This window comes from Phyllobates terribilis, unplaced genomic scaffold (genome assembly GCF_046119375.1).
Source record: "Phyllobates terribilis strain yellow unplaced genomic scaffold, ASM4611937v1 Scaffold_82__1_contigs__length_6685932, whole genome shotgun sequence".
Classification (NCBI taxonomy): domain Eukaryota; kingdom Metazoa; phylum Chordata; class Amphibia; order Anura; family Dendrobatidae; genus Phyllobates; species Phyllobates terribilis.
Window position 1 is genome coordinate 1,913,271 of NW_027362842.1, and position 26,499 is coordinate 1,939,769.

Sequence of the window (26,499 nt, forward strand, 5' to 3'; positions counted from 1 at the left end):
TTTGCCTTTTAACTAATACCTCACCTTCTCAACCAGGATGAGTGCTATCTTTTTCTTTGATATATTTCGTCAATGTTTCCCCAGTCTCTACTTTTAGAGCACCCGAGCCTCCTGGTTTACAACAATAAACACAATTGAAACATTATCTAATAATGTGGATTTTGCTCTTTATATTTCATTTATTTATTTAAATAGTATCAATATAAATATAAGATGCAAATCCCATGTTAGTAACAGTGTTCTATGTATAACTATTGCATGCATTAATGTTTCTCCAGGAATTGTCTTCTACTGTTCATCTCTGGCCTCATGATAATATTGTAGCATTTGGGGAAGAATATGCAGCCCAATATCCCAATTTCCGAGGCCAATATAGAGAATATCTGTACCATGACCATGTTCTTCCCCTTACTGCTCAGATACACTGGGATAGCACAGATCCAGACGCTGCAGAAGAGCAGCATGCTGAAGGTGATGTACTTGGCCTCATTATAGATATCAGGTAATGTCCTCACCATGAAAGCCAGAACAAAGCTCACAGCGGCTAGAAACCCCATATAACCCAACATGAAATAATAAGCCACAACAGAGCCTTCATTACATTGAATGATGATCTTCCCTGGATAAGTGTCCATGTCCATCTCCTGAAATGGGGGAGAAACCGACAACCAAATAACGCCATTCAGCAACTGAATGAAGGAGCAGATGAGGACTACAGAATTGGGCAGTGTCACCCCCATCCATCTCCTCCAGGAGCTTCCAGGTCTGGTGGCTTTGAAAGCGATGGAAACCATGATGGACTTGGCCAGGATAGAAGACACCGCAACAGTGAAGGTGACTCCAATGGAGATTTGTCGTACCATGCAGGTTGTGTCATCCGGGCGACCAATGAACAGGAACACACAAAATAAACTCATCTTGAGGGACAGAAGAAGAATGAAGCTGATGTTCCGATTATTGGCTTTTACTATAGGAGTGTCTGAGAAGAAAATGAAAATCCATGATACAAGGAGGGTTATGATAAGTAAAAGTCCAGACATGGAGGAGAAAACTGCTGCCATTACATCCTGCTCATATGACAGATATTCTATTATTTTTGGGATACACTCGTCTTTAGCTTCATTTGGCCATTTCTCATCAGGACACTTGTGGCAGATTTCACTATCTGGAAATAATACAAGGAAAGTACATGTTACTTATGATTACAGCGACATGCATGACATTAAATATAGTGTTGAGCCACCCCCGTAGTGTTCGAGTTCGGTTCGGTTCGTCGAACACCTTCGAACACCGTTAAAACCAATGGCAGGCAAACAAAAACACATAGAAACACATGGAAAACACCTTCAAATGTGTCCAAAAGCTGACAAACTGCTCAGAAGACACAACTAACACATGGAAAAGTGACAAGTACATATAGTCATGCGAAAAGAAAAGAGGTGGAGGAGTAAAAGGATGGGGAGACACAGATATAGGCATGTTCTGCCCTTCTAAAACCAAAAAAGTGCGAAGCCGACACAGCCAGTCTGTTCCTGCCCGTGCGACCTCCGTGTCACTGAGTTTGTGCCAGAGCTGCGGTGGACCCTGACGGCCAGCCCCCCTCTCCCAATACTGGTGCCTGTCTGCTGGTGCGTCGAGCGAGCCCCCCTGCGGTAGAGGCAGCTCTAACCTTTTTAATTTAAATTGTCTCTCTAATTTGAATGAATACATGTAGCGTCGGCGTCCCTGCCTCCTGCTAGGCAGGGACGTCGTTCCCCTCACCTCTCCGCTCCCTGCCCGGCGGTTTCCTCCTGCTCTGCTGGCAGCGCGCGCTGCTTCCCAGCCTCTGTGCTTAGGGTGCATGCGCGCTCCCCCTCTCTTAAAGGGGCCACGCGCACCGTCCTAAGGAGTTCCCGGCCAATGGCCCGAGGACCTCACCATATATAAGGCACCTCCTCCAAAATGGAGGTGCCCGAGCAATGTTGTTGCAAAGCCTTTCAACTCTGCTTCAGCCCCCCTCAGGTCCCGTTACCAGATACCTGCCAGTTACCTGCCAGATCCCTGCTTGATGCCTGCCTGATCCTTGTCTGTCTGCTTGCATTCCTGCGGTCAGACAGTCTGCCTACCAGCACTTGCCAGTCTGTCTATGGATCAGTCTGCCCGCTCACCTGGGAGCGCTCACCTGCTACCTGCCTGCTAGCCTACCTGGAGGCTCTGCCGTCACTTGCCGTGACCACCTGCCTGTCCAGAGACTCTTGCCCGCTCACCTGGGAGTGCTCACCTGCTACCTGTCTGCTAGCCTACCTGGAGGCTCTACCGTTACTTGCCGTGACCACCTGCCTGTCCAGAGACTCCTGCCCGCTCACCTGGGAGCGCCCACCTGCTATCCGCCTGCTAGCCTACCTGGAGGCTCTGCCGTCACTTGCCATGACCACCTGCCTGTTCAGAGACGTCTGCCCACTCATCTGGGAGCGCCCACCTGCTATCCGCCTGCTAGCCTACCTGGAGGCTCTGCCGTCACTTGCCGTGACCACCTGCCTGTCTAGAGACTCTTTCCCTGCTGTCACTTGCCATGACCACCTGCCTGTCTAGAGACTCTTATCCTGCTGTCACTTGCCGTGACCACCTGCCTGTCTAGAGACTCTTACCCTGCTGTCACTTGCTGTGACCACCCCGCCTGTCAAGAGACTGTTCCCGTCACTTGCCGTGACCTCCTGCCCTTCTACCCAGAGACTGTCCCTGTCACTTGCCGTGACTACCTGCCCGCCTTCCCTGGGAGCCACCCGCTTCCTTACAAGGACTGCCCCTTTGTATAGTTGCTCAGAGGTTCCACCTCTCAGACCCGTTACAGTTTGCTCGGGCCATGGAACCCGGTGGCACCCAAGCTCTCTCACTCTCGGACCTATGTCATGAACTTTCCCGTCAGAGGTCCCAACAGGACTCCATCCTGAGTCACCTGCGTAGTGTTAACTCCCGCCTAGACACATTGACTGCCTCATCGGGAGCGGCCTCCACTCGCATACTTACTACCCCGGCACCGCCGCTGCCCATCAATACCATGGCATCTCTTCCTGGTCCCCGCCTCTCAGCCCCGCCTCGCTTTGGCGGAGATCCCGGCCAGGCACAGGGCTTCATTAACCAGTGCACTCTGCACTTTGAACTGTTGGCACACCAGTTTTCCACCGACCGAGCCAAAGTAGCCTTCATCAAGTCCCATCTCACGGGGGAGGCGCTGGCTTGGCTAAATCCTCTATGGGAGAGAGGAGACCCCCTGGTGTCCAACCTGCCAGCCTTTCTCACGGCTTTCCGGAAAGTCTTCGATGAACCAGGACGGAAGACCTCATCTGCCTCATCTCTGCTACGCCTCCGTCAAGGAAGTCTCACCGTGGGCCAATATGCCATACGGTTCCGTACCCTTGGTCCAGAGCTTGCCTGGGATAACTACGCCCTGGTGTCTGTCTTCTGGGAAGGTCTGTCCGGCCGTATTAAAGATGAACTCGCCGGTCGGGACATTCCTACCACTCTCGACGACTTAATAACTAGAGATGAGCGTTGTTCTACTCGAACTGTTCGCCAATCTCAAATTCGAGCTGTTTTGGGCGGTGTTCGAGCCGTTCGGCGAACACGAACGATTTGAGAAAAATTCGGCTGTTCGAGGTTATGTTCGATAACAGTTCGTGCACCAAAATCATAACTGGATTTTTTCTCAGTAATGATGAAAATTAATGTTAATACGCAGTTTGAGTGTACAGCGGGGTGGGGGGAGGGGCAGGGGATGGATCTCTGCAGGAATAATGAAGATCTCCATTTTTTTTTCTCTTTCCCGCATTTGCAGTGGGGAGGTGCAGTCTGTAAGCCTATCAGCAGCGCACACACGGAGCGAACTGCTGTTTTTCACACAAGCAAGGGCATGTGTCATTGGCAGTGTATGTCACATGTCCTTGCCCTATAAGACCAAGCCATTTTCCCCGTCGCCACCATTTTCTCACTGCTGCAGCTGCGTGTTAGACGGCACCGCTGTTGCTGTGTGCACTATACCTTGTTAATTTCAAGCCAATTTTCGCGCAAATCGACAGATAGCTTGGGAGTAGGGAATAGTTGTGATTGCAGTCCTTTTAAGGACTAGGTTACAGCATTTCCTACGACTTTTATCAGGCAGGTCTGTGCTCTTAAATAGATAGATTGTGGGAGTAAAGACTAATTGTAATTGCAGTCCTTTTCAGGACTAGGTTACATCAGTTCCTATCAGTTTTTGCCAGGCAGGTCTGTGCCAGTGCTGTGCAAGTTTTTTTCACAGCATTTGGCTGAATCTAGCAAAGCTAATCCTTTTTGGCCTATTGCAGAGTGTGTTAGTCAGTGGAGTAGCCTATCTGTGTTGCAAGATATACCACCTGTGTATAGAATACAAATTTTTTTACTGCACCTAGTGAAGTAAAATCTTTTGGGCATAGCATCATTCTATTAGTCCATCTATACTGACCTCCATCAGGTTGCAAATTGAATATAATTTTTTTCTGCATCCAGCTCTGAAAAAATATTTGGGCTTCTAGCAGTGTGTGGGACTTTCTCTATTAGTCCATCTATACTGACCTCCATCAGGTTGCAAATTAAAAATAATTTTTATCTGCATCTACCTCTGAAAAAATATTTGGGCTTCTAGCTGTGTGTGGGACTTTTTCTATTAGTCCATCTATACTGACCTCCATCAGGTTGCAAACTGAATATAATTTTTTTCTGCATCTAGCTCTGAAAAAATATTTGGCCTTCTAGTAGTGTGTGGGACTTTCTCTATTAGTCCATCTATACTGACCTCCATCAGGTTGCAAATTAAAAATAATTTTTTTTCTGCATCTACCGTTACTTGCCGTGACCACCTGCCTGTCCAGAGACTCCTGCCCGCTCACCTGGGAGCGCCCACCTGCTATCCGCCTGCTAGCCTACCTGGAGGCTCTGCCGTCACTTGCCATGACCACCTGCCTGTTCAGAGACGTCTGCCCACTCATCTGGGAGCGCCCACCTGCTATCCGCCTGCTAGCCTACCTGGAGGCTCTGCCGTCACTTGCCGTGACCACCTGCCTGTCTAGAGACTCTTTCCCTGCTGTCACTTGCCATGACCACCTGCCTGTCTAGAGACTCTTATCCTGCTGTCACTTGCCGTGACCACCTGCCTGTCTAGAGACTCTTACCCTGCTGTCACTTGCTGTGACCACCCCGCCTGTCAAGAGACTGTTCCCGTCACTTGCCGTGACCTCCTGCCCTTCTACCCAGAGACTGTCCCTGTCACTTGCCGTGACTACCTGCCCGCCTTCCCTGGGAGCCACCCGCTTCCTTACAAGGACTGCCCCTTTGTATAGTTGCTCAGAGGTTCCACCTCTCAGACCCGTTACAGTTTGCTCGGGCCATGGAACCCGGTGGCACCCAAGCTCTCTCACTCTCGGACCTATGTCATGAACTTTCCCGTCAGAGGTCCCAACAGGACTCCATCCTGAGTCACCTGCGTAGTGTTAACTCCCGCCTAGACACATTGACTGCCTCATCGGGAGCGGCCTCCACTCGCATACTTACTACCCCGGCACCGCCGCTGCCCATCAATACCATGGCATCTCTTCCTGGTCCCCGCCTCTCAGCCCCGCCTCGCTTTGGCGGAGATCCCGGCCAGGCACAGGGCTTCATTAACCAGTGCACTCTGCACTTTGAACTGTTGGCACACCAGTTTTCCACCGACCGAGCCAAAGTAGCCTTCATCAAGTCCCATCTCACGGGGGAGGCGCTGGCTTGGCTAAATCCTCTATGGGAGAGAGGAGACCCCCTGGTGTCCAACCTGCCAGCCTTTCTCACGGCTTTCCGGAAAGTCTTCGATGAACCAGGACGGAAGACCTCATCTGCCTCATCTCTGCTACGCCTCCGTCAAGGAAGTCTCACCGTGGGCCAATATGCCATACGGTTCCGTACCCTTGGTCCAGAGCTTGCCTGGGATAACTACGCCCTGGTGTCTGTCTTCTGGGAAGGTCTGTCCGGCCGTATTAAAGATGAACTCGCCGGTCGGGACATTCCTACCACTCTCGACGACTTAATAACTAGAGATGAGCGTTGTTCTACTCGAACTGTTCGCCAATCTCAAATTCGAGCTGTTTTGGGCGGTGTTCGAGCCGTTCGGCGAACACGAACGATTTGAGAAAAATTCGGCTGTTCGAGGTTATGTTCGATAACAGTTCGTGCACCAAAATCATAACTGGATTTTTTCTCAGTAATGATGAAAATTAATGTTAATACGCAGTTTGAGTGTACAGCGGGGTGGGGGGAGGGGCAGGGGATGGATCTCTGCAGGAATAATGAAGATCTCCATTTTTTTTTCTCTTTCCCGCATTTGCAGTGGGGAGGTGCAGTCTGTAAGCCTATCAGCAGCGCACACACGGAGCGAACTGCTGTTTTTCACACAAGCAAGGGCATGTGTCATTGGCAGTGTATGTCACATGTCCTTGCCCTATAAGACCAAGCCATTTTCCCCGTCGCCACCATTTTCTCACTGCTGCAGCTGCGTGTTAGACGGCACCGCTGTTGCTGTGTGCACTATACCTTGTTAATTTCAAGCCAATTTTCGCGCAAATCGACAGATAGCTTGGGAGTAGGGAATAGTTGTGATTGCAGTCCTTTTAAGGACTAGGTTACAGCATTTCCTACGACTTTTATCAGGCAGGTCTGTGCTCTTAAATAGATAGATTGTGGGAGTAAAGACTAATTGTAATTGCAGTCCTTTTCAGGACTAGGTTACATCAGTTCCTATCAGTTTTTGCCAGGCAGGTCTGTGCCAGTGCTGTGCAAGTTTTTTTCACAGCATTTGGCTGAATCTAGCAAAGCTAATCCTTTTTGGCCTATTGCAGAGTGTGTTAGTCAGTGGAGTAGCCTATCTGTGTTGCAAGATATACCACCTGTGTATAGAATACAAATTTTTTTACTGCACCTAGTGAAGTAAAATCTTTTGGGCATAGCATCATTCTATTAGTCCATCTATACTGACCTCCATCAGGTTGCAAATTGAATATAATTTTTTTCTGCATCCAGCTCTGAAAAAATATTTGGGCTTCTAGCAGTGTGTGTGACTTGTTCTATTAGTCCATCTATACTGACCTCCATCAGGTTGCAAACTGAATATAATTTTTTTCTGCATCTAGCTCTGAAAAAATATTTGGCCTTCTAGCAGTGTGTGGGACTTTCTCTATTAGTCCATCTATACTGACCTCCATCAGGTTGCAAATTAAAAATAATTTTTATCTGCATCTACCTCTGAAAAAATATTTGGGCTTCTAGCTGTGTGTGGGACTTTTTCTATTAGTCCATCTATACTGACCTCCATCAGGTTGCAAACTGAATATAATTTTTTTCTGCATCTAGCTCTGAAAAAATATTTGGCCTTCTAGTAGTGTGTGGGACTTTCTCTATTAGTCCATCTATACTGACCTCCATCAGGTTGCAAATTAAAAATAATTTTTTTTCTGCATCTACCTCTGAAAAAATATTGGGCTTCTAGCTGTGTGTGGGACTTGTTCTATTAGTCCATCTATACTGACCTCCATCAGGTTGCAAACTGAATATAATTTTTTTCTGCATCTAGCTCTGAAAAAATATTTGGCCTTCTAGTAGTGTGTGGGACTTTATCTATTAGTCCATCTATACTGACCTCCATCAGGTTGCAAATTAAAAATAATTTTTATCTGCATCTACCTCTGAAAAAATATTTGGGCTTCTAGCTGTGTGTGGGACTTTTTCTAATAGTCCATCTACACTGACCTCCATCAGGTTGCAAACTGAATATAATTTTTTTTCTGCATCTACCTCTGAAAAAATATTGGGCTTCTAGCTGTGTGTGGGACTTGTTCTATTAATCCATCTATACAGACCTCCATCAGGTTGCAAACTGAATATAATTTTTTTCTGCATCTACCTCTGAAAAAATATTTGGGCTTCTAGCTGTGTGTGGGACTTGTTCTATTAGTCCATCTATACTGACCTCCATCAAGTTGCAAACTGAATATAATTTTTTTCTGCATCTAGCTCTGAAAAAATATTTGGCCTTCTAGCAGTGTGTGGGACTTGTTCTATTAGTCCATCTATACTGACCTCCATCAGGTTGCAAATTCAAAATAATTTTTTGTCTGCATCTAGCTCTGAAAAATTATTTGGCCTTCTAGCAGTGTGTGGGACTTTCTCTATTAGTCCATCTATACTGACCTCCATCAGGTTGCAAATCGAATATAATTTTTTTCTCCATCTAACTAGAGATGAGCGTTGTTCTACTCGAACTGTTCGCCAATCTCAAATTCGAGCTGTTTTGGGCGGTGTTCGAGCCGTTCGGCGAACACGAACAATTTGAGAAAAATTCGGCTGTTCGAGGTTATGTTCGATAACTGTTCGTGCACCAAAATCATAACTGGATTTTTTCTCAGTAATGATGAAAATTAATGTTAATACGCAGTTTGAGTGTACAGCGGGGTGGGGGGAGGGGCAGGGGATGGATCTCTGCAGGAACAATGAAGATCTCCATTTTTTTTTTCTCTTTCCCGCATTTACAGTGGGGAGGTGCAATCTGTCAGCCTATAAGCAGCGCACACACGGAGCGAAGTGCTTTTTTTCACACAAGCAAGGGCATGTGTCATTGGCAGTGTATGTCACATGTCCTTGCCCTATAAGACCAAGCCATTTTCCCCGTCGCCACCATTTTCTCACTGCTGCAGCTGCATGTTAGACGGCACCACTGTTGCTGTGTGCGCTATACCTTGTTAATTTCAAGCCAATTTTCGCACAAATCTACAGATAGCTTGGGAGTAGGGAATAGTTGTGATTGCAGTCCTTTTAAGGTCTAGGTTACAGCATTTCCTACGACTTTTATCAGGCAGGTCTGTGCTCTTAAATAGATAGATTGTGGGAGTAAAGACGAATTGTAATTGGAGTCCATTTCAGGACTAGGTTACATCAGTTGCTATCAGTTTTTGCCAGGCAGGTCTGTGCCAGTGCTGTGCAAGTTTTTTTCACAGCATTTGGCTGAATCTAGCAAAGCTAATCCTTTTTGGCCTATTGCAGAGTGTGTTAGTCAGTGGAGTAGCCTATCTGTGTTGCAAGATATACCACCTGTGTATAGAATACCAATTTTTTTACTGCACCTAGTGAAGTAAAATCTTTTGGGCATAGCATCATTCTATTAGTCCATCTATACTGACCTCCATCAGGTTGCAAATTGAATATATTTTTTTTCTGCATCTAGCTCTGAAAAAATATTGGGCTTCTAGCTGTGTGTGGGACTTGTTGTATTAGTCCATCTATACTGACCTCCATCAGGTTGCAAACTGCATATATTTTTTTCTTCATCTACCTCTGAAAAAATATTGGGCTTCTAGCTGTGTGTGGGACTTGTTCTATTAATCCATCTATACAGACCTCCATCAGGTTGCAAACTGAATATATTTTTTTCTGCATCTACCTCTGAAAAAATATTGGGCTTCTAGCTGTGTGTGGGACTTGATGTATTAGTCCATCTATACTGACCTCCATCAGGTTGCAAACTGAATATATTTTTTTCTGCATCTACCTCTGAAAAAATATTGGGCTTCTAGCTGTGTGTGGGACTTGTTGTATTAGTCCATCTATACAGACCTCCATCAGGTTGCAAACTGAATATATTTTTTTCTGCATCTACCTCTGAAAAAATATTGGGCTTCTAGCTGTGTGTGGGACTTGTTGTATTAGTCCATCTATACTGACCTCCATCAGGTTGCAAACTGAATATATTTTTTTCTGCATCTACCTCTGAAAAAATATTGGGCTTCTAGCTGTGTGTGGGACTTGTTCTATTAATCCATCTATACAGACCTCCATCAGGTTGCAAACTGAATATATTTTTTTCTGCATCTACCTCTGAAAAAATATTGGGCTTCTAGCTGTGTGTGGGACTTGTTGTATTAGTCCATCTATACTGACCTCCATCAGGTTGCAAACTGAATATATTTTTTTCTGCATCTACCTCTGAAAAAATATTTGGGCTTCTAGCTGTGTGTGGGACTTGTTCTATTAATCCATCTATACAGACCTCCATCAGGTTGCAAACTGAATATATTTTTTTCTGCATCTACCTCTGAAAAAATATTGGGCTTCTAGCTCTGTGTGGGACTTGTTGTATTAGTCCATCTATACTGACCTCCATCAGGTTGCAAACTGAATATATTTTTTTCTGCATCTACCTCTGAAAAAATATTGGGCTTCTAGCTCTGTGTGGGACTTGTTCTATTAATCCATCTATACAGACCTCCATCAGGTTGCAAACTGAATATATTTTTTTCTGCATCTACCTCTGAAAAAATATTGGGCTTCTAGCTGTGTGTGGGACTTGTTGTATTAGTCCATCTATACTGACCTCCATCAGGTTGCAAACTGAATATATTTTTTTCTGCATCTACCTCTGAAAAAATATTGGGCTTCTAGCTGTGTGTGGGACTTGTTCTATTAATCCATCTATACAGACCTTCATCAGGTTGCAAACTGAATATATTTTTTTCTGCATCTACCTCTGAAAAAATATTGGGCTTCTAGCTGTGTGTGGGACTTGTTGTATTAGTCCATCTATACTGACCTCCATCAGGTTGCAAACTGAATATATTTTTTTCTGCATCTACCTCTGAAAAAATATTGGGCTTCTAGCTGTGTGTGGGACTTGTTCTATTAATCCATCTATACAGACCTCCATCAGGTTGCGAACTGAATATATTTTTTTCTGCATCTACCTCTGAAAAAATATTTGGCCTTCTAGCAGTGTGTGGGGCTTTCTCTATTAGTCCATCTATACTGACCTCCATCAGGTTGCAAATTAAAAATAATTTTTATCTGCATCTAGCTCTGAAAAAATATTTGGCCTTCTAGCAGTGTGTGGGACTTTCTCTATTAGTCCATCTATACTGACCTCCATCAGGTTGCAAATTAAAAATAATTTTTATCTGCATCTAGCTCTGAAAAAATATTTGGCCTTCTAGCAGTGTGTGGGACTTTCTCTATTAGTCCGTCTATACCGACCTCCATCAGGTTGCAAATTGAATATAATTTTTTTCTGCATCTAACCCAGCCAATAGTTTTGGCCTAATACCACAGTTTGGCCACTCAGCTCTGCTCGGTTCCCATCCATTGTTTTTTTGTGCAAACAACTCCAGAGTTGTTAATTAGTTAACCACCAAAATGAGTGGAAAAAGGCCTGCTGCTGGTGGAAAGGGGAATAGGCGTGTTGGGAAGGGGAAAAAAGGTTGTGTCCGTGGGGTAGGTGTTAAAGCAACAGTAACATCTGCAGAAGAAAGACCATCTTCCAGCTAAACTAAAATGTCTACTTCTTTTAGCGGACAATGTGATAAGATCCCTTTCTTACGGCCACGCCAATCGCTACAAATTCCAGATGAGGCACAAAAACAGCAGGTGCTTCAACGGATATCAAGTGCTCCTTTAAGTGGGCTCTCCTCCACATCAACTTCAACATCACAATTACTCCAGTCCTCAAAGGTGTCACCCCAATCGCACTTGCTTCCTCACAGCTCCCAAATCTCCAGCTGCCCATCTGAGTATGAGGTAGAACAGATGGTTGAGTCTGCAGAGCTGTTTACTCATACTATAGCCTGGGAATCAGAGGTCGACTCCAGCGCTTCTGTGAATCCAGACGAGGAAATGATCTGCACTGATGCCCAGAATCTTTATGAGTCGGATCCAGGACCAGACGCAGAAGGTTCTGACCATAATGTAGACCCTCATTCCCAAACTGTAACTCCTGTTGGTGGAGACAATGAGGAAGACGATGATAAGACTCAAATACCTGATTGGAGCGACAACTTTAGTTTTTTGTCAGGGCAGGAACAGGTTGGCTCTGAGGACGACGGGTGTGATAACGCACAGGGTGATGATGATGAGGTCGGAGATCCCACTTACTGTCAACCCACAGTCAGCCAAGAGATGAGGTCAGCAGAGGAGGTGGAGGAAGATGCTAGTGACGACGAGGTCAGGTTGCGCCTTCCTGGACAGAGACGTAGTACTGGAAGCACGTCAACAACTGCATCCTCAAACACAACTCTGCCTCTCACCACAAGTCGTGGTGGCTCTTCAGGTCGCATGGGTGCTAAGCCTTGCATAGCCTGGGCATTTTTTCAGATCGATAAAGAAGACCCAACTCGTGTTATCTGTAACATTTGTCAGCAAAAGCTAAGTAGAGGCCAAAAAATACATAGTTTGAGTACTTCATGCATGAACCGGCACATGGACATGAAGCATAAGTTGCAGTGGGAAGCTCAGTGTGCTACAATGCGGCCTAGCCGGCCGGGCCAACCACCGTCTGCCATATCTTGTGCATCCGCGGCCTCTTCATCCTCTGTGACTGGGGGGACAGCAGTCACACCTGTTTTGGGGCGCAGACCTGCCACCTCTTTACCCGCAACAGCCAGCGTGATTGGCAGGTCATCATTTTCTTTGGAGGTGGTAACACCAGCTGGTGTTGAGCGATGTCCGACATCGATAGCACCACCTTTGGATCAAGGCAACCTAACATGTCCGCCTGCATCTTCCTCACAGACCGGCAGTTTGCCGGGGACACCCTTATCAACCCCGTCTAAGCACAATAGCCAGCCCTCGGTCCCTCAGATGTGGACAAGTAAAAGACCATTTCCTCCTAGCCATGAGAAACCTAAGAGGTTGAATTTCACCATCTGCAAGTTCTTGGCTACAGAAATGCTGCCTCTCCGCCTGGTGGACACAGAGGATTTTCGAGACCTTATGTCCGCCGCAGTGCCCCAGTACCAGATGCCCAGTCGGCACTACTTCTCAAAGAAAGGTGTGCCTGCGCTCCACCAGCATGTCGCACACAACATCACCGCTTCTTTGAGAAACTCTGTGTGTGACAGGGTGCATTTCACCACAGACACTTGGACGAGTAGGCATGGACAGGGGCGTTACATGTCGCTGACTGGGCACTGGGTAATTATGGTGACAGCAGGACAAGGGGCTGCTGTCCAAGTCTTGCCGTCCCCACGAGTTGTGCGTCAATCCTCTTTATGTCAAAGTTCCTCCACTGCTTCTGCCTCCTCAACCTCCTCTCGGTCTTCCACCTGCACCCAAAGCCTGTCTGGTCATGCCACAAGCTTTCTAACTGCGCAGAAGGGATCCTGCACACCTCCTTACTATGCTGGCAGCAGGGCTCAACGTCATCAGGCGGTTTTTACATTGAAATGTCTGGGAAATGTGAGCCACACAGCTGAGGAGTTGTGGTCAGCTCTGGAGAACCAATTTCATGAATGGTTGTCTCCACTGGACCTGAAACCAGGGAAGGCTGTGTGCGACAATGCTGCAAACCTAGGTGCGGCCCTTCGCCGGGGCAATGTCACATACGTGCCTTGTATGGCTCACGTGTTGAACCTGGTTGTCCAGCAATTTTTAGCCCACTATCCCAGACTAGATGGCCTTCTGCAGAGGGCACGGTCGCTGTGTGCTCACTTTCGCCGTTCGCATCCCGCAGCTCAGCGACTTACATCTCTACAGAAGTCGTTGGGCCTGCCACTTCACCGGCTAAAATGCGATGTGCCTACCCGGTGGAATTCAACTCTGCACATGTTGCAGCGAATGTGGCAGCACCGACAAGCCCTCGTGCAATACGTTCTGACGTATAGCCTGGGCCAACGAGATCCAGAGGTTGGGCAAATCACGCTGGAGGAGTGGTCTCAGATCAGGGACCTATGCACCCTTCTGCACAGTTTTGAAATGGCGACGAAGATGTTTAGTGCTGACGATGCCATTATCAGCATGACTATTCCGGTGATTTACATGCTGGAGCACATGTTAAACAGAATTCGGAGTCAGGTGGTGGCACAAGAGAAGGTGGAGGAAGTAGAGGAGGAGGAGTTGTATGCGGAAGGGCTAACATCTGCAAGGTCCAGACGGTCAGCAGCACCAAGGCGGCAGGCATGTGAGGGTGGGGGAGATGGTTTTACCAGGGCGCATGGTAGCAGCCAAACTAGTGAGGAAGGTGCAGGAGCCCAGGAAGAAGTGGAGGACGAACTGATGGAAGACTCATCAGATGAGGGAGACCTTGATCACATTTCTGGTGTGCGAGGTTGGGGGGAGAGGACAGAGGAAGGAAGCATGATTGTTACCTCGCCACCAACACAACAGGGACTTGGTGCTCCTGGATGCGCAACACACATGAGTGCCTTCTTGCTGCACTACCTGCAACATGACCCTCGAATTGTGAGAATTAGAAATAATCCTGACTACTGGGTTGCCACACTGTTAGATCCCCGGTACAAAAGTAAATTTGCAGAAATTATTCCTGCCATAGAAAGGGATGCACGCATGCAGGAGTATCAGCAGAGACTGTTGCAGAATCTTACATGTGCTTTTCCACAAAATACCAGTGGTGCACGTAGTGAATCTCACAGTTCCAACTTGCCAACCGTGGGACCGTCAAGTGTTCAGCACTCAAACCGTAACAGAACCACAGTATCTGCTGGTAACATCAATTTTGCGGAATCATTTCACCACTTTTTTAGCCCATCCTTTGCAAGGCCACAGGAGACAAGAAGTCTGACACATAGTCAACGCCTAGAGACGATGGTACAGGAGTATCTCCAAGTAAACATTGAAGCCACGACTGTGTCACTGGACCCTTGCTCTTTTTGGGCTTCCAATCTGGATAAATGGCCGGAGCTAGCCACTTACGCCTTGGAGATCTTGTCATGCCCCGCAGCCAGCGTTCTGTCTGAACGTGTGTTCAGCGCTGCTGGTGGTGTGCTGACAGATAAGCGCACGCGGCTCTCCACTGATAATGTAGACAGACTCACGTTCATAAAGATGATCAAATCATGAATCCGAAAAGACTTTTCTACCCCTGTGTCATCCTGGGGAGAGTAAAAGCTTGATGATTGGTTAAAATCACCCTACCAACCGTTTTAAGCTTTCAAATTACTAATCATGTTTATCTGTATCTTGGCTGGAAAATAATTTGGGCTTTGTAGCAGTGTGCAGCACTGATTCTATTAGGCCATCTATAATAAGCTCCACCAGATTTAAAATTACTAATCATGTTTATCTGTATCTTGACTGGAAAATAATTTGGGCTTTGTAGCAGTGTGCAGCACTGATCCTATTAGGCCATCTATACTAAAGCTTCACCAGATTTAAAATTAATAATAATTTTTAGCTGCATCTAGCCCGGAAAATAATTTTGGGGCTCCGAGATGCGCAAGACACATAAGTGCCTTCTTGCTGCACTACCTGCAACATGACCCTCATATTGTCAGAATTCGAAGTAATCATGACTACTGGGTTGCCACACTCTTAGATCCCCCAAACTTTTCGATCAACCTTTTCATTTTAATAAAGACCAAAAAAATGGTCATTTTTGAAATTATAAGCATTAGCAGGTTGTTAGAAACTGAAATCAAACAGTTTTCAACTCAAAACTTTATTCTAGGTGATGTTACATTTTCACATAGGACCCCTTGTTCGAAAGGAGCTTCTGAACTCTCTCGTCCATTGAATTTGTCAGGTTTTGGATGGTTTCTGCTTCAATTGTTTTGCATGAGGACAGAATACCCTCCCAGAGCTGTTGCTTAGATGTGAACTGCCTCCCGCCATCATAGACACTCCTTTTAATGATGCTCCAAAGGTTCTGAATGGGGTAAAGGTCAGGGGAGCATGGGGGTCACACCATAAGTTTGTCCCCTTTTCTGCCCATATCAGCCAGAGATGCAGATGTTTTATGTGCAGCATGAGATGGTGCATTATCATGCAGAAAAATGATCTTGCTGTGAAATACACGGTTCTTCTTCTTGAACCATGGCAGGAAGTGCTGTTTGAGAAAATCCACATACATTATGGAGTTCATCTTTAGCGCCTTCAGGGATCCTAAAGGGGCCGACAATCTCTCTCCCCATGATTCCAGCCCAAAACATTACTCCACCTCCTCCTTGTTGGCGCTGTAGCCGTGTTTGCGTGGGGTGTCCATCAACCAGCCATCCTCCACTCCATCCATCTGGACCATCGAGCGCTGCACGGCACTCATCCGTGAACAAAACTGTTTTGAAATCAGTCTTCATGTAATGTTTGGCCCACTGGAGCCGTTTCTGCTTGTGTGAAGTGGATAGAGGAGGTCGACAGGACGGCATATGCACAGCTGCAAACCTCTGAAGGACCCTGCATCTTGTTGTTCGGGGGACGTTGGAGGCACAAGCAGCTTCAAAAACTTGTCTGCTGCTATGACAAGGCTTTTTTTCCGCTGCTCTTTCAACCTGATGTAATTGCCTGTAGGAAAGAGTCCTCAATTTGCCCTTATCAGCACGCACACGTGTGTACTGTGAATCAGCTACATACTTCTTGATTGCCAAGACACTTCATCCTGATCATCGCACAATGTTGATTGTAGTCATGCCTTGACCTAAACACTCCACAATTTGTTGCTTCTCAGCAGCCGACACATCCTTTTTCTTTCCCATTTTGGCAGAAAATGTAGGCTGCTTAATAATGTGAGACAGCCTTCTTAAGTAGTCTTGCCTTTCATTGGACACACCTGCCAAACTAATTAGCACAGGTGTCTGCAATTGCTTACAGTGATATAAAGAGCCCTGACACACATCACCATCAATGAGTTTAACTGACAAACAAACAAATTCTTCCCTTATCACTCCTAAACACTTTTTGCATAATAATTTGGAACACAGTGTACATGTGCTTTTCCACAAAACACCAGTGGTTCACGTAGTGAATCTTACAGTTCTAACTTGCCAACCGTGGTCTGTATGGAGTTGTTCAATAAAGGGCCCAAAATTAAGATAACATAGATGGGAGAGGTCTCTATGAATAGGAATTCCTAAGTATTTGATACCCTGTGAGGGCCAGGCAAAGGGAAAGTTGGACTGGATGGAATCCTATATGGATTTGGGGAGGGAGACATCGAGGGCCTCAGACTTCGCTGCATTGATTTTAAAATTTGACCATGTAACAAAGTGATCTATTTCAGCCATAACAGCATGGATGGATATATGTGATTGAGTGATATATACTAGGACATCATCAGCAAATAGAGAGCACTTGTACTCGGTGCCTCCCACCTCAATCCACCTAATATTGGGGTTATGGCGAATTGATGAGAGCAGGTGCTCCGTCACTTGGATGTATAAGAGAGGGGACAGAGAACATTCCTGCCTTGTCCCATTGGTGATTGTGAAAGGTGATGAAAATGTTCTGACGCGCCCCCTGGGCCTTGGGACACCCGGAGCCGGACCCTTTTTGGTGGATGCTGGTGGTTGTAGTCTCCGTGGCGGCAACCCGGTTCCGTGGCTCAGGGCGGTCAAACCAGTGGCGGAACTATTTATGTGGTTTTGATGTTTAAATGTCCGACTACGCCACCCGTGGATTGCGGTCAGAGTGAACCGCTGCTCCAGGGCAGACCGCTGAGGCTGGTGTTGTGGGTGCAGCAGAGCGTAGCATAACTCCCCACGGGAGGAGTATAGCCTCAGGGCAGTGTATGCGGAGGATGGGGGTGATGGTGCAGGGCAGCAGCAGTAATGACACGGAGTCAGTGATGCAGTCCAGGGCCTTTACTCACAGTTCTTATTATCCAGACCACGTCTGCAGGTAACGGCTGCCCACGTCATACTGTGCTCACCAGGTGAGGGGCTCAGACAACTCCCAGATAACTTTGGAGTGCTTCACAGGACCCCCTTTGTGTGTCCTTTGTCTGGCCTTTCTTACCAACCCTTCTGTCCGGCTGCCTCGGGCCTCCTCTTGGTAAACTTGGCGCCAGTTTCCCTGACCCTATGTGGTGCCTTCCTAGCGGGTGTAGCGAGGGGCTGCGCCACATAAAATGTCACAGCCTCCTGTTTCTAGCTGAGGATCGTTTCCTGCCTCCACTAGTTTCGGGGACCGGTCTCCCCCTTTGGCCTGACCCCTCCACGCAGGTGGATTCGGGCGTGCGGTGGCGACTCGCCCGTCCGCACCCCTGAGATCCCTTCATTCCTCGTTCCTGGAGCCTTCTCCGCTCCTCTTCCTTCCTTCTCCCTCTTCCAGGCCTGGGCCTCTGTTACTAGGCCCGCCTCCGGAGCAGAGCTCATGCAGAGCCCCTGCTCCCTGCCACTTCTGCTCAGACTTCTCTGCACTGAACTAAGATGGTGCCCACCTTTTATACTCCCTTCTCAATGCACCCAGGAACTGCTTCCTCCCTGCTCCTGCACTACAGGGTTCCCCTTCCTCAGTGTTCCCTCCCCCCACTCCAGCCAGGGACAGGGACTGTCGTGCCCATCTCAGGGGCACATTGGTCGCCCTGCCCCACGGCAATGTGGTGTAATGCATGCAGGTGTCGGGTCCTGATCCACACTACATCCTTACCTGAGAGTGAGATATCACACCTCTGGGAGAGGTGCAATACCTCTGTAGCAACCGAGCCCTCAGGGTGCTACAGTTCCATTTATCTTCAGCCTAGGTGACGTATTGCGATACAGGGCCGTGATTTTGGCTATAAAAGGGTCCCCTAGACCCCTACCCCAAGCTTTTTAAGAGAATCATATATGGCGTGCCAGGAGACTCTATGGAATGCTTTCTCAGCATCCAACGAGAGTATCTAATTACAAATTTTTAACTTTATCTAGCCCAGGAAATACTTTGTGCCTAGTAGCAGGGTCTGCTAGTCAGCGGATTTTCCCGGCTGTTAAGCAAGCTACACCACCTGTAGTTTGGACACTTCATTTTTTCAAAGGAAATGCTTCGGGACCACGGGTTACTCAGTGAAGAGCATCAGGAGGCAACCCAAGGCATAGGGGCTCGGACTGGCAGTAGGATGCCTTGCGGTGGACAGCCGAGCTCGATCCTTATAAAAGCTTTTTAACTGCAGCAGCTTTAGTGGACGCTACTGGAGCTGGAATTATGCGGCTGCTGGCATGAGACTTGCCCTCCAATAGATCCTTGTAAATGGATTTAAAGTGTATTTATTCAAATTAGAGAGACAATTTAAATTAAAAAGCTTAGAGCTGCCTCCACCACAAGGGGGCTCGCTCGACCCACCAGCGGACAGGCACCAGTATTGGGAGAGGGGGGCTGGCCGTCAGGGTTCACCGCGGCTCTGGCACAAACCCGGCGACACGGAGGTGGCACTGGCAGGAGCGGACTGAACGTGTCGGCTACTCACTTTTTGGATTTTAGAAGGGCATGACATGCCTATATCTGTGTCTCCCCCTCCTTTTACTTCTCCACCTCTTTTCTTTTCGCATGACTATATGTACTTGTCACTTTACCATGTGTTAGTTGTGTCTTCTGAGCAGTTTGTCAGCTTTTGGACACCTTTGAAGATGTTTTCTATGTGTTTTTATGTGTTTTTGTTTGCCTGCGATTGGTTTTAACGGTGTTCGAAGGTGTTCGACGAACAGTTCGACGAACAGTTCGGCGAACACACGGGTGTTCGACGAACCGAACCGAACTCGAACACTACGGGGGTGGCTCAACACTACATCTAACCCAGCCAATAGTTTTGGCCTAATACCACAGTTTGGCCACTCAGCTCTGCTCGGTTCACATCCATTGTTTTTTTGTGCAAACAACTCCAGACTTGTGAATTAGTTAACCACCAAAATGAGTGGAAAAAGGCCTGCTGCTGGTGGAAAGGGGAATAGGCGTGTTGGGAAGGGGAAAAAAGGTTGTGTCCGTGGGGTAGGTGTTAAAGCAACAGTAACATCTGCAGAAGAAAGACCATCTTCCAGCCAAACTAAAATGTCTACTTCTTTTAGCGGACAATGTGATAAGATCCCTTTCTTACGGCCACGCCAATCGCTACAAATTCCAGATGAGGCACAAAAACAGCAGGTGCTTCAACGGATATCAAGTGCTCCTTTAAGTGGGCTCTCCTCCACAACAACTTCAACATCACAAATGCTCCAGTCCTCAAAGGTGTCACCCCAATCGCACTTGCTTCCTCACAGCTCCCAAATCTCCAGCTGCCCGTCTGAGTATGAGGTAGAACAGATGGTTGAGTCTGCAGAGCTGTTTACTCATACTATAGCCTGGGAATCAGAGGTCGACTCCAGCGCTTCTGTGAATCCAGACGAGGAAATGATCTGCACTGATGCCCAGAATCTTTATGAGTCGGATCCAGGACCAGACGCAGAAGGTTCTGACCATAATGTAGACCCTCATTCCCAAACTGTAACTCCTGTTGGTGGAGACAATGAGGAAGACGATGATGAGACTCAAATACCTGATTGGAGCGACAACTTTAGTTTTTTGTCAGGGCAGGAACAGGTTGGTTCTGAGGACGACGGGTGTGATAATGCACAGGGTGATAATGATGAGGTTGGAGATCCCACTTACTGTCAACCCACAGTCAGCCAAGAGATTAGGTCAGCAGAGGAGGTGGAGGAAGATGCTAGTGACGACGAGGTCAGGTTGCGCCTTCCTGGACAGAGACGTAGTACTGGAAGCACGTCAACAACTGCATCCTCAAACACAACTCTGCCTCTCACCACAAGTCGTGGTGGCTCTTCAGGTCGCATGGGTGCTAAGCCTTGCATAGCCTGGGCATTTTTTCAGATCGATAAAGATGACCCAACTCGTGTTATCTGTAACATTTGTCAGCAAAAGCTAAGTAGAGGCCAAAAAATACATAGTTTGAGTACTTCATGCATGAACCGGCACATGGACATGAAGCATAAGTTGCAGTGGGAAGCTCAGTGTGCTACAATGCGGCCTAGCCGGCCGGGCCAACCACCGTCTGCCATATCTTGTGCATCCGCGGCCTCTTCATCCTCTGTGACTGGGGGGACAGCAGTCACACCTGTTTTGGGGCGCAGACCTGCCACCTCTTTACCCGCAACAGCCAGCGTGATTGTCAGGTCATCATTTTCTTTGGAGGTGGTAACACCAGCTGGAGTTGAGCGCTGTCCGACATCGATAACACCACCTTTGGATCAAGGCAACCTAACATGTCCGCCTGCATCTTCCTCACAGACCGGCAGTTTGCCGGGGACACCCTTATCAACCCCGTCTAAGCACAATAGCCAGCCCTCGGTCCCTCAGATGTGGACAAGTAAAAGACCATTTCCTCCTAGCCATGAGAAAGCTAAGAGGTTGAATTTCACCATCTGCAAGCTCTTGGCTACAGAAATGCTGCCTTTCCGCCTGCTGGACACAGAGGATTTTCGAGACCTTATGTCCGTCGCAGTGCCCCAGTACCAGATGCCCAGTCGGCACTACTTCTCAAAGAAAGGTGTGCCTGCGCTCCACCAGCATGTCGCACACAACATCACCGCTTCTTTGAGAAACTCTGTGTGTGACAGGGTGCATTTCACCACAGACACTTGGACGAGTAGGCATGGACAGGGGTGTTACATGTCGCTGACTGGGCACTGAGTAACTATGGTGACAGCAGGACAAGGGGCTGCTGTCCAAGTCTTGCCGTCCAAACGAGTTGTGTGTCAATCCTCTTTATGTCAAAGTTCCTCCACTGCTTCTGCCTCCTCAACCTCCTCTCGGTCTTCCACCTGCACCCAAAGCCTGTCTGGTCATGCCACAAGCTTTCTAACTGCGCAGAAGGGATCCTGCACACCTCCTTACTATGCTGGCAGTAGGGCTCAACGTCATCAGGCGGTTTTTACTTTGAAATGTCTGGGAAATGTGAGTCACACAGCTGAGGAGTTGTGGTCAGCTCTGGAGAACCAATTTCATGAATGGTTGTCTCCACTGGACCTGAAACCAGGGAAGGCCGTGTGCGACAATGCTGCAAACCTGGGTGCGGCCCTTCGCCGGGGCAATGTCACACACGTGCCTTGTATGGCTCACGTGTTGAACCTGGTTGTCCAGCAAATTTTAGCCCACTATCCCAGACTAGATGGCCTTCTGCAGAGGGCACGGTTGCTGTGTGCTCACTTCCGCCGTTCGCATCCCGCAGCTCAGCGACTTACATCTCTACAGAAGTCGTTGGGCCTGCCACTTCACCGGCTAAAATGCGATGTGCCTACCCGGTGGAATTCAACTCTGCACATGTTGCAGCGACTGTGGCAGCACCGACAAGCCCTGGTGCAATACGTTCTGACGTATAGCCTGGGCCAACGAGATCCAGAGGTGAGGCAAATCACGCTGGAGGAGTGGTCTCAGATCAGGGACCTATGCACCCTTCTGCACAGTTTTGAAAGATGTTTAGTGCTGACGATGCCATTATCAGCATGACTATTCCGGTGATTTACATGCTGGAGCACATGTTAAACAGAATTCGGAGTCAGGTGGTGGCACAAGAGGAGGTGGAGGAAGTAGAGGAGGAGGAGTTGTAAGCGGAAGGGCTAACATCTGCAAGGTCCAGACGGTCGGCAGCACCAAGGCGGCAGGCATGTGAGGGTGGGGGAGATGGTTTTACCAGGGCGCATGGTAGCCGCCAAACTAGTGAGGAAGGTGCAGGAGTCCAGGAAGAAGTGGAGGACGAACTGATGGAAGACTCATCAGATGAGGGAGACCTTGATCACATTTCTGTTGTGCGAGGTTGGGGGGAGAGGACAGAGGAAGGAAGCATGATTGTTACCTCGCCACCAACACAACAGGGACTTGGTGCTCCTGGATGCGCAACACACATGAGTGCCTTCTTGCTGCACTACCTGCAACATGACCCTCGAATTGTGAGAATTAGAAATAATCCTGACTACTGGGTTGCCACACTGTTAGATCCCCGGTACAAAAGTAAATTTGCCGAAATTATTCCTGCCATAGAAAAGGATGCACGCATGCAGGAGTATCAGCAGAGACTGTTGCAGAATCTTACATGTGCTTTTCCACAAAACACCAGTGGTGCACGTAGTGAATCTCACAGTTCCAACTTGCCAACTGTGGGACCGTCAAGTGTTCAGCACTCAAACCGTAACAGAACCACAGTATCTGCTGGTAACATCAATTTTGCGGAATCATTTCACCACTTTTTTAGCCCATCCTTTGCAAGGCCACAGGAGACAAGAAGTCTGACACATAGTCAACGCCTAGAGACGATGGTACAGGAGTATCTCCAAGTAAACATTGAAGCCATGACTGTGTCACTGGACCCTTGCTCTTTTGGGCTTCCAATCTGGATAAATGGCCGGAGCTAGCCACTTACGCCTTGGAGATCTTGTCATGCCCCGCAGCCAGCGTTCTGTCTGAACATGTGTTCAGCGCTGCTGGTGGTGTGCTGACAGATAAGCGCACGCGGCTCTCCACTGATAATGTAGACAGACTCACGTTCATAAAGATGAACAAATCATGGATCCGAAACGACTTTTCTACCCCTGTGTCATCCTGGGGAGAGTAAAAGCTTGATGATTGGTTAAAATCACCCAACCAACCGTTTTAAGCTTTCAAATTACTAATCATGTTTATCTGTATCTTGGCTGGAAAATAATTTGGGCTTTGTAGCAGTGTGCAGCACTGATTCTATTAGGACATCTATAATAAGCTCCACCAGATTTAAAATTACTAATCATGTTTATCTGTATCTTGGCTGGAAAATAATTTGGGCTTTGTAGCAGTGTGCAGCACTGATCCTATTAGGCCATCTATACTAAGCTCCACCAGATTTAAAATTAATAATAATTTTTAGCTGCATCTAGCCCGGAAAATAATTTTGGGGCTCCGAGATGTGCAAGACACATAAGTGCCTTCTTGCTGCACTACCTGCAACATGACCCTCATATTGTCAGAATTCGAAGTAATCATGACTACTGGGTTGCCACACTCTTAGATCCCCCAAACTTTTCGATCAACCTTTTCATTTTAATAAAGACCAAAAAAATGGTCATTTTTGAAATTATAAGCATTAGCAGGTTATTAGAAACTGAAATCAAACAGTTTTCAACTCAAAACTTTATTCTAGGTGATGTTACATTTTCACATAGGACCCCTTGTTCGAAAGGAGCTTCTGAACTCTCTCGTCCATTGAATTTGTCAGGTTTTGGATGGTTTCTGCTTCAATTGTTTTGCATGAGGACAGAATACCCTCCCAGAGGTGTTTCTTAGATGTGAACTGCCTCCCGCCATCATAGACACTCCTTTTGATGATGCTCCAGAGGTTCTGAATGGGTTTGAGGTCAGGGGAGCATGGGGGTCACACCATAAGTTTGTCCCCTTTTCTGCCCATATCAGCCAGAGATGCAGATGTTTTATGTGCAGCATGAGATGGTGCATTATCATGCAAAAAAATGATCTTGCTGTGAAATACACGGTTCTTCTTCTTGAACCATGGCAGGAAGTGCTGTTTGAGAAAATCCACATACATTATGGAGTTCATCTTTAGCGCCTTCAGGGATCCTAAAGGGGCCGACAATCTCTCTCCCCATGATTCCAGCCCAAAACATTACTCCACCTCCTCCTTGTTGGCGCTGTAGCCGTGTTTGCGTGGGGTGTCCATCAACCAGCCATCCTCCACTCCATCCATCTGGACCATCGAGCGCTGCACGGCACTCATCCGTGAACAAAACAGTTTTGAAATCAGTCTTCATGTAATGTTTAGCCCACTGGAGCCGTTTCTGCTTGTGTGAAGTGGATAGAGGATGTCGACAGGATGGCGTATGCACAGCTGCAAACCTCTGAAGGACCCTGCATCTTGTTGTTCGGGGGACGTTGGAGGCACCAGCAGCTTCAAAAACTTGTCTGCTGCTATGACAAGGCTTTTTTGCCACTGCTCTTTTAACCTGACGTAATTGCCTGTAGGAAAGAGTCCTCAATTTGCCCTTATCAGCACGCACACGTGTGTACTGTGAATCAGCTACATACTTCTTGATTGCCAAGACACTTCATCCTGATCATCGCACAATGTTGATTGTAGTCATGCCTTGACCTAAACACTCCACAATTTGTTGCTTCTCAGCAGCCGACACATCCTTTTTCTTTCCCATTTTGGCAGAAAATGTAGGCTGCTTAATAATGTGAGACAGCCTTCTTAAGTAGTCTTGCCTTTCATTGGACACACCTGCCAAACTAATTAGCACAGGTGTCTGCAATTGCTTACAGTGATATAAAGAGCCCTGACACACATCACCATCAATGAGTTTAACTGACAAACAAACAAATTCTTCCCTTATCACTCCTAAACACTTTTTGCATAATAATTTGGAACACAGTGTACATGTGCTTTTCCACAAAACACCAGTGGTTCACGTAGTGAATCTTACAGTTCTAACTTGCCAACCGTGGTTTGTATGGAGTTGTTCAATAAAGGGCCCAAAATTAAGATAACATAGATGGGAAAGGTCTCTATGAATAGGAATTCCTAAGTATTTGATACCCTGTGAGGGCCAGGCAAAGGGAAAGTTGGACTGGATGGAATCCTATATGGATTTGGGGAGGGAGACATCGAGGGCCTCAGACTTCGCTGCATTGATTTTAAAATTTGACCATGTAACAAAGTGATCTATTTCAGCCATAACAGCAGGGATGGATATATGTGATTGAGTGATATATACTAGGACATCATCAGCAAATAGAGAGCACTTGTACTCGGTGCCTCCCACCTCAATCCACCTAATATTGGGGTTATGGCGAATTGATGAGAGCAGGTGCTCCGTCACTAGAATGTATAAGAGAGGGGACAGAGGACATCCCTGCCTTGTCCCATTGGTGATTGTGAAAGGTGATGAAAATGTTCTGATGCACCCCCTGGGCCTTGGGACACCCGGAGCCGGACCCTTTTTGGTGGATGCTGGTGGTTGTAGTCTTCGTGGCAACGACCCTGTTCCGTGGCTCAGGGTGGTCAAACCAGTGGCGGAACTATTTATGTGGTTTTGATGTTTAAATGTCCGACTACGCCACCCGTGGATTGCGGTCAGAGTGAACCGCCGCTGCAGGGCAGACCGCTGAGGCTGGTGTTGTGGGTGCAGCAGAGCGTAGCATAACTTCCCACGGGAGGAGTATAGCCTCAGGGCAGTGTATGCGGAGGATGGGGGTGATGGTGCAGGGCAGCAGCAGTAACGACACGGAGTCAGTGATGCAGTCCAGGGCCTTTACTCACAGTTCTTATTATCCAGACCACGTCTGCAGGTAACAGCTGCCCACGTCGTACTGTGCTCACCAGGTGAGGGGCTCAGACAACTCCCAGATATCTTTGGAGTGCTTCACAGGACCCCCTTTGTGTGTCCTTTGTCTGGCCTTTCTTACCAACCCTTCTGTCCGGCTGCCTCGGGCCTCCTCTTGGTAAACTTGGCGCCAGTTTCCCTGACCTTATGTGGTGCCTTCCTAGCGGGTGTAGCGAGGGACTGCGCCACATAAAATGTCAGAGCCTCCGGTTTCTAGCTGAGGGTCGTTTCCTGCCTCCACTAGTTTCGGGGACCGGTCTCCCCCTTTGGCCTGACCCCTCCACGCAGGTGGATTCGGGCGTGCGGTGGCGACTCGCCCGTCCGCACCCCTGGGATCCCTTCATTCCTCGTTCCTGGAGCCTTCTCCGCTCCTCTTCCTTCCTTCTGCCTCTTCCAGGCCTGGGCCTCTGTTACTAGGCCCGCCTCCGGAGCAGAGCTCTTG

General features: G+C 47.7%; 1 protein-coding gene across 1 annotated transcript in view; it reads right to left on the minus strand.

Annotated features, from left to right (window-relative positions):
* Positions 1–263: 263 nt before the first annotated feature.
* Positions 264–26,499, minus strand: part of LOC141197270 (vomeronasal type-2 receptor 26-like) — a 106,889-nt gene continuing 80,653 nt past the window's right edge. The window contains exons 2-3 of the mRNA XM_073662657.1: positions 1,106–1,165; positions 264–979 (exon numbers count right to left, since the gene is read on the minus strand). Of these exons, the coding sequence (XP_073518758.1) occupies positions 264–979; positions 1,106–1,165 (776 nt within the window). The remainder of the gene's footprint in view (positions 980–1,105; positions 1,166–26,499) is intronic.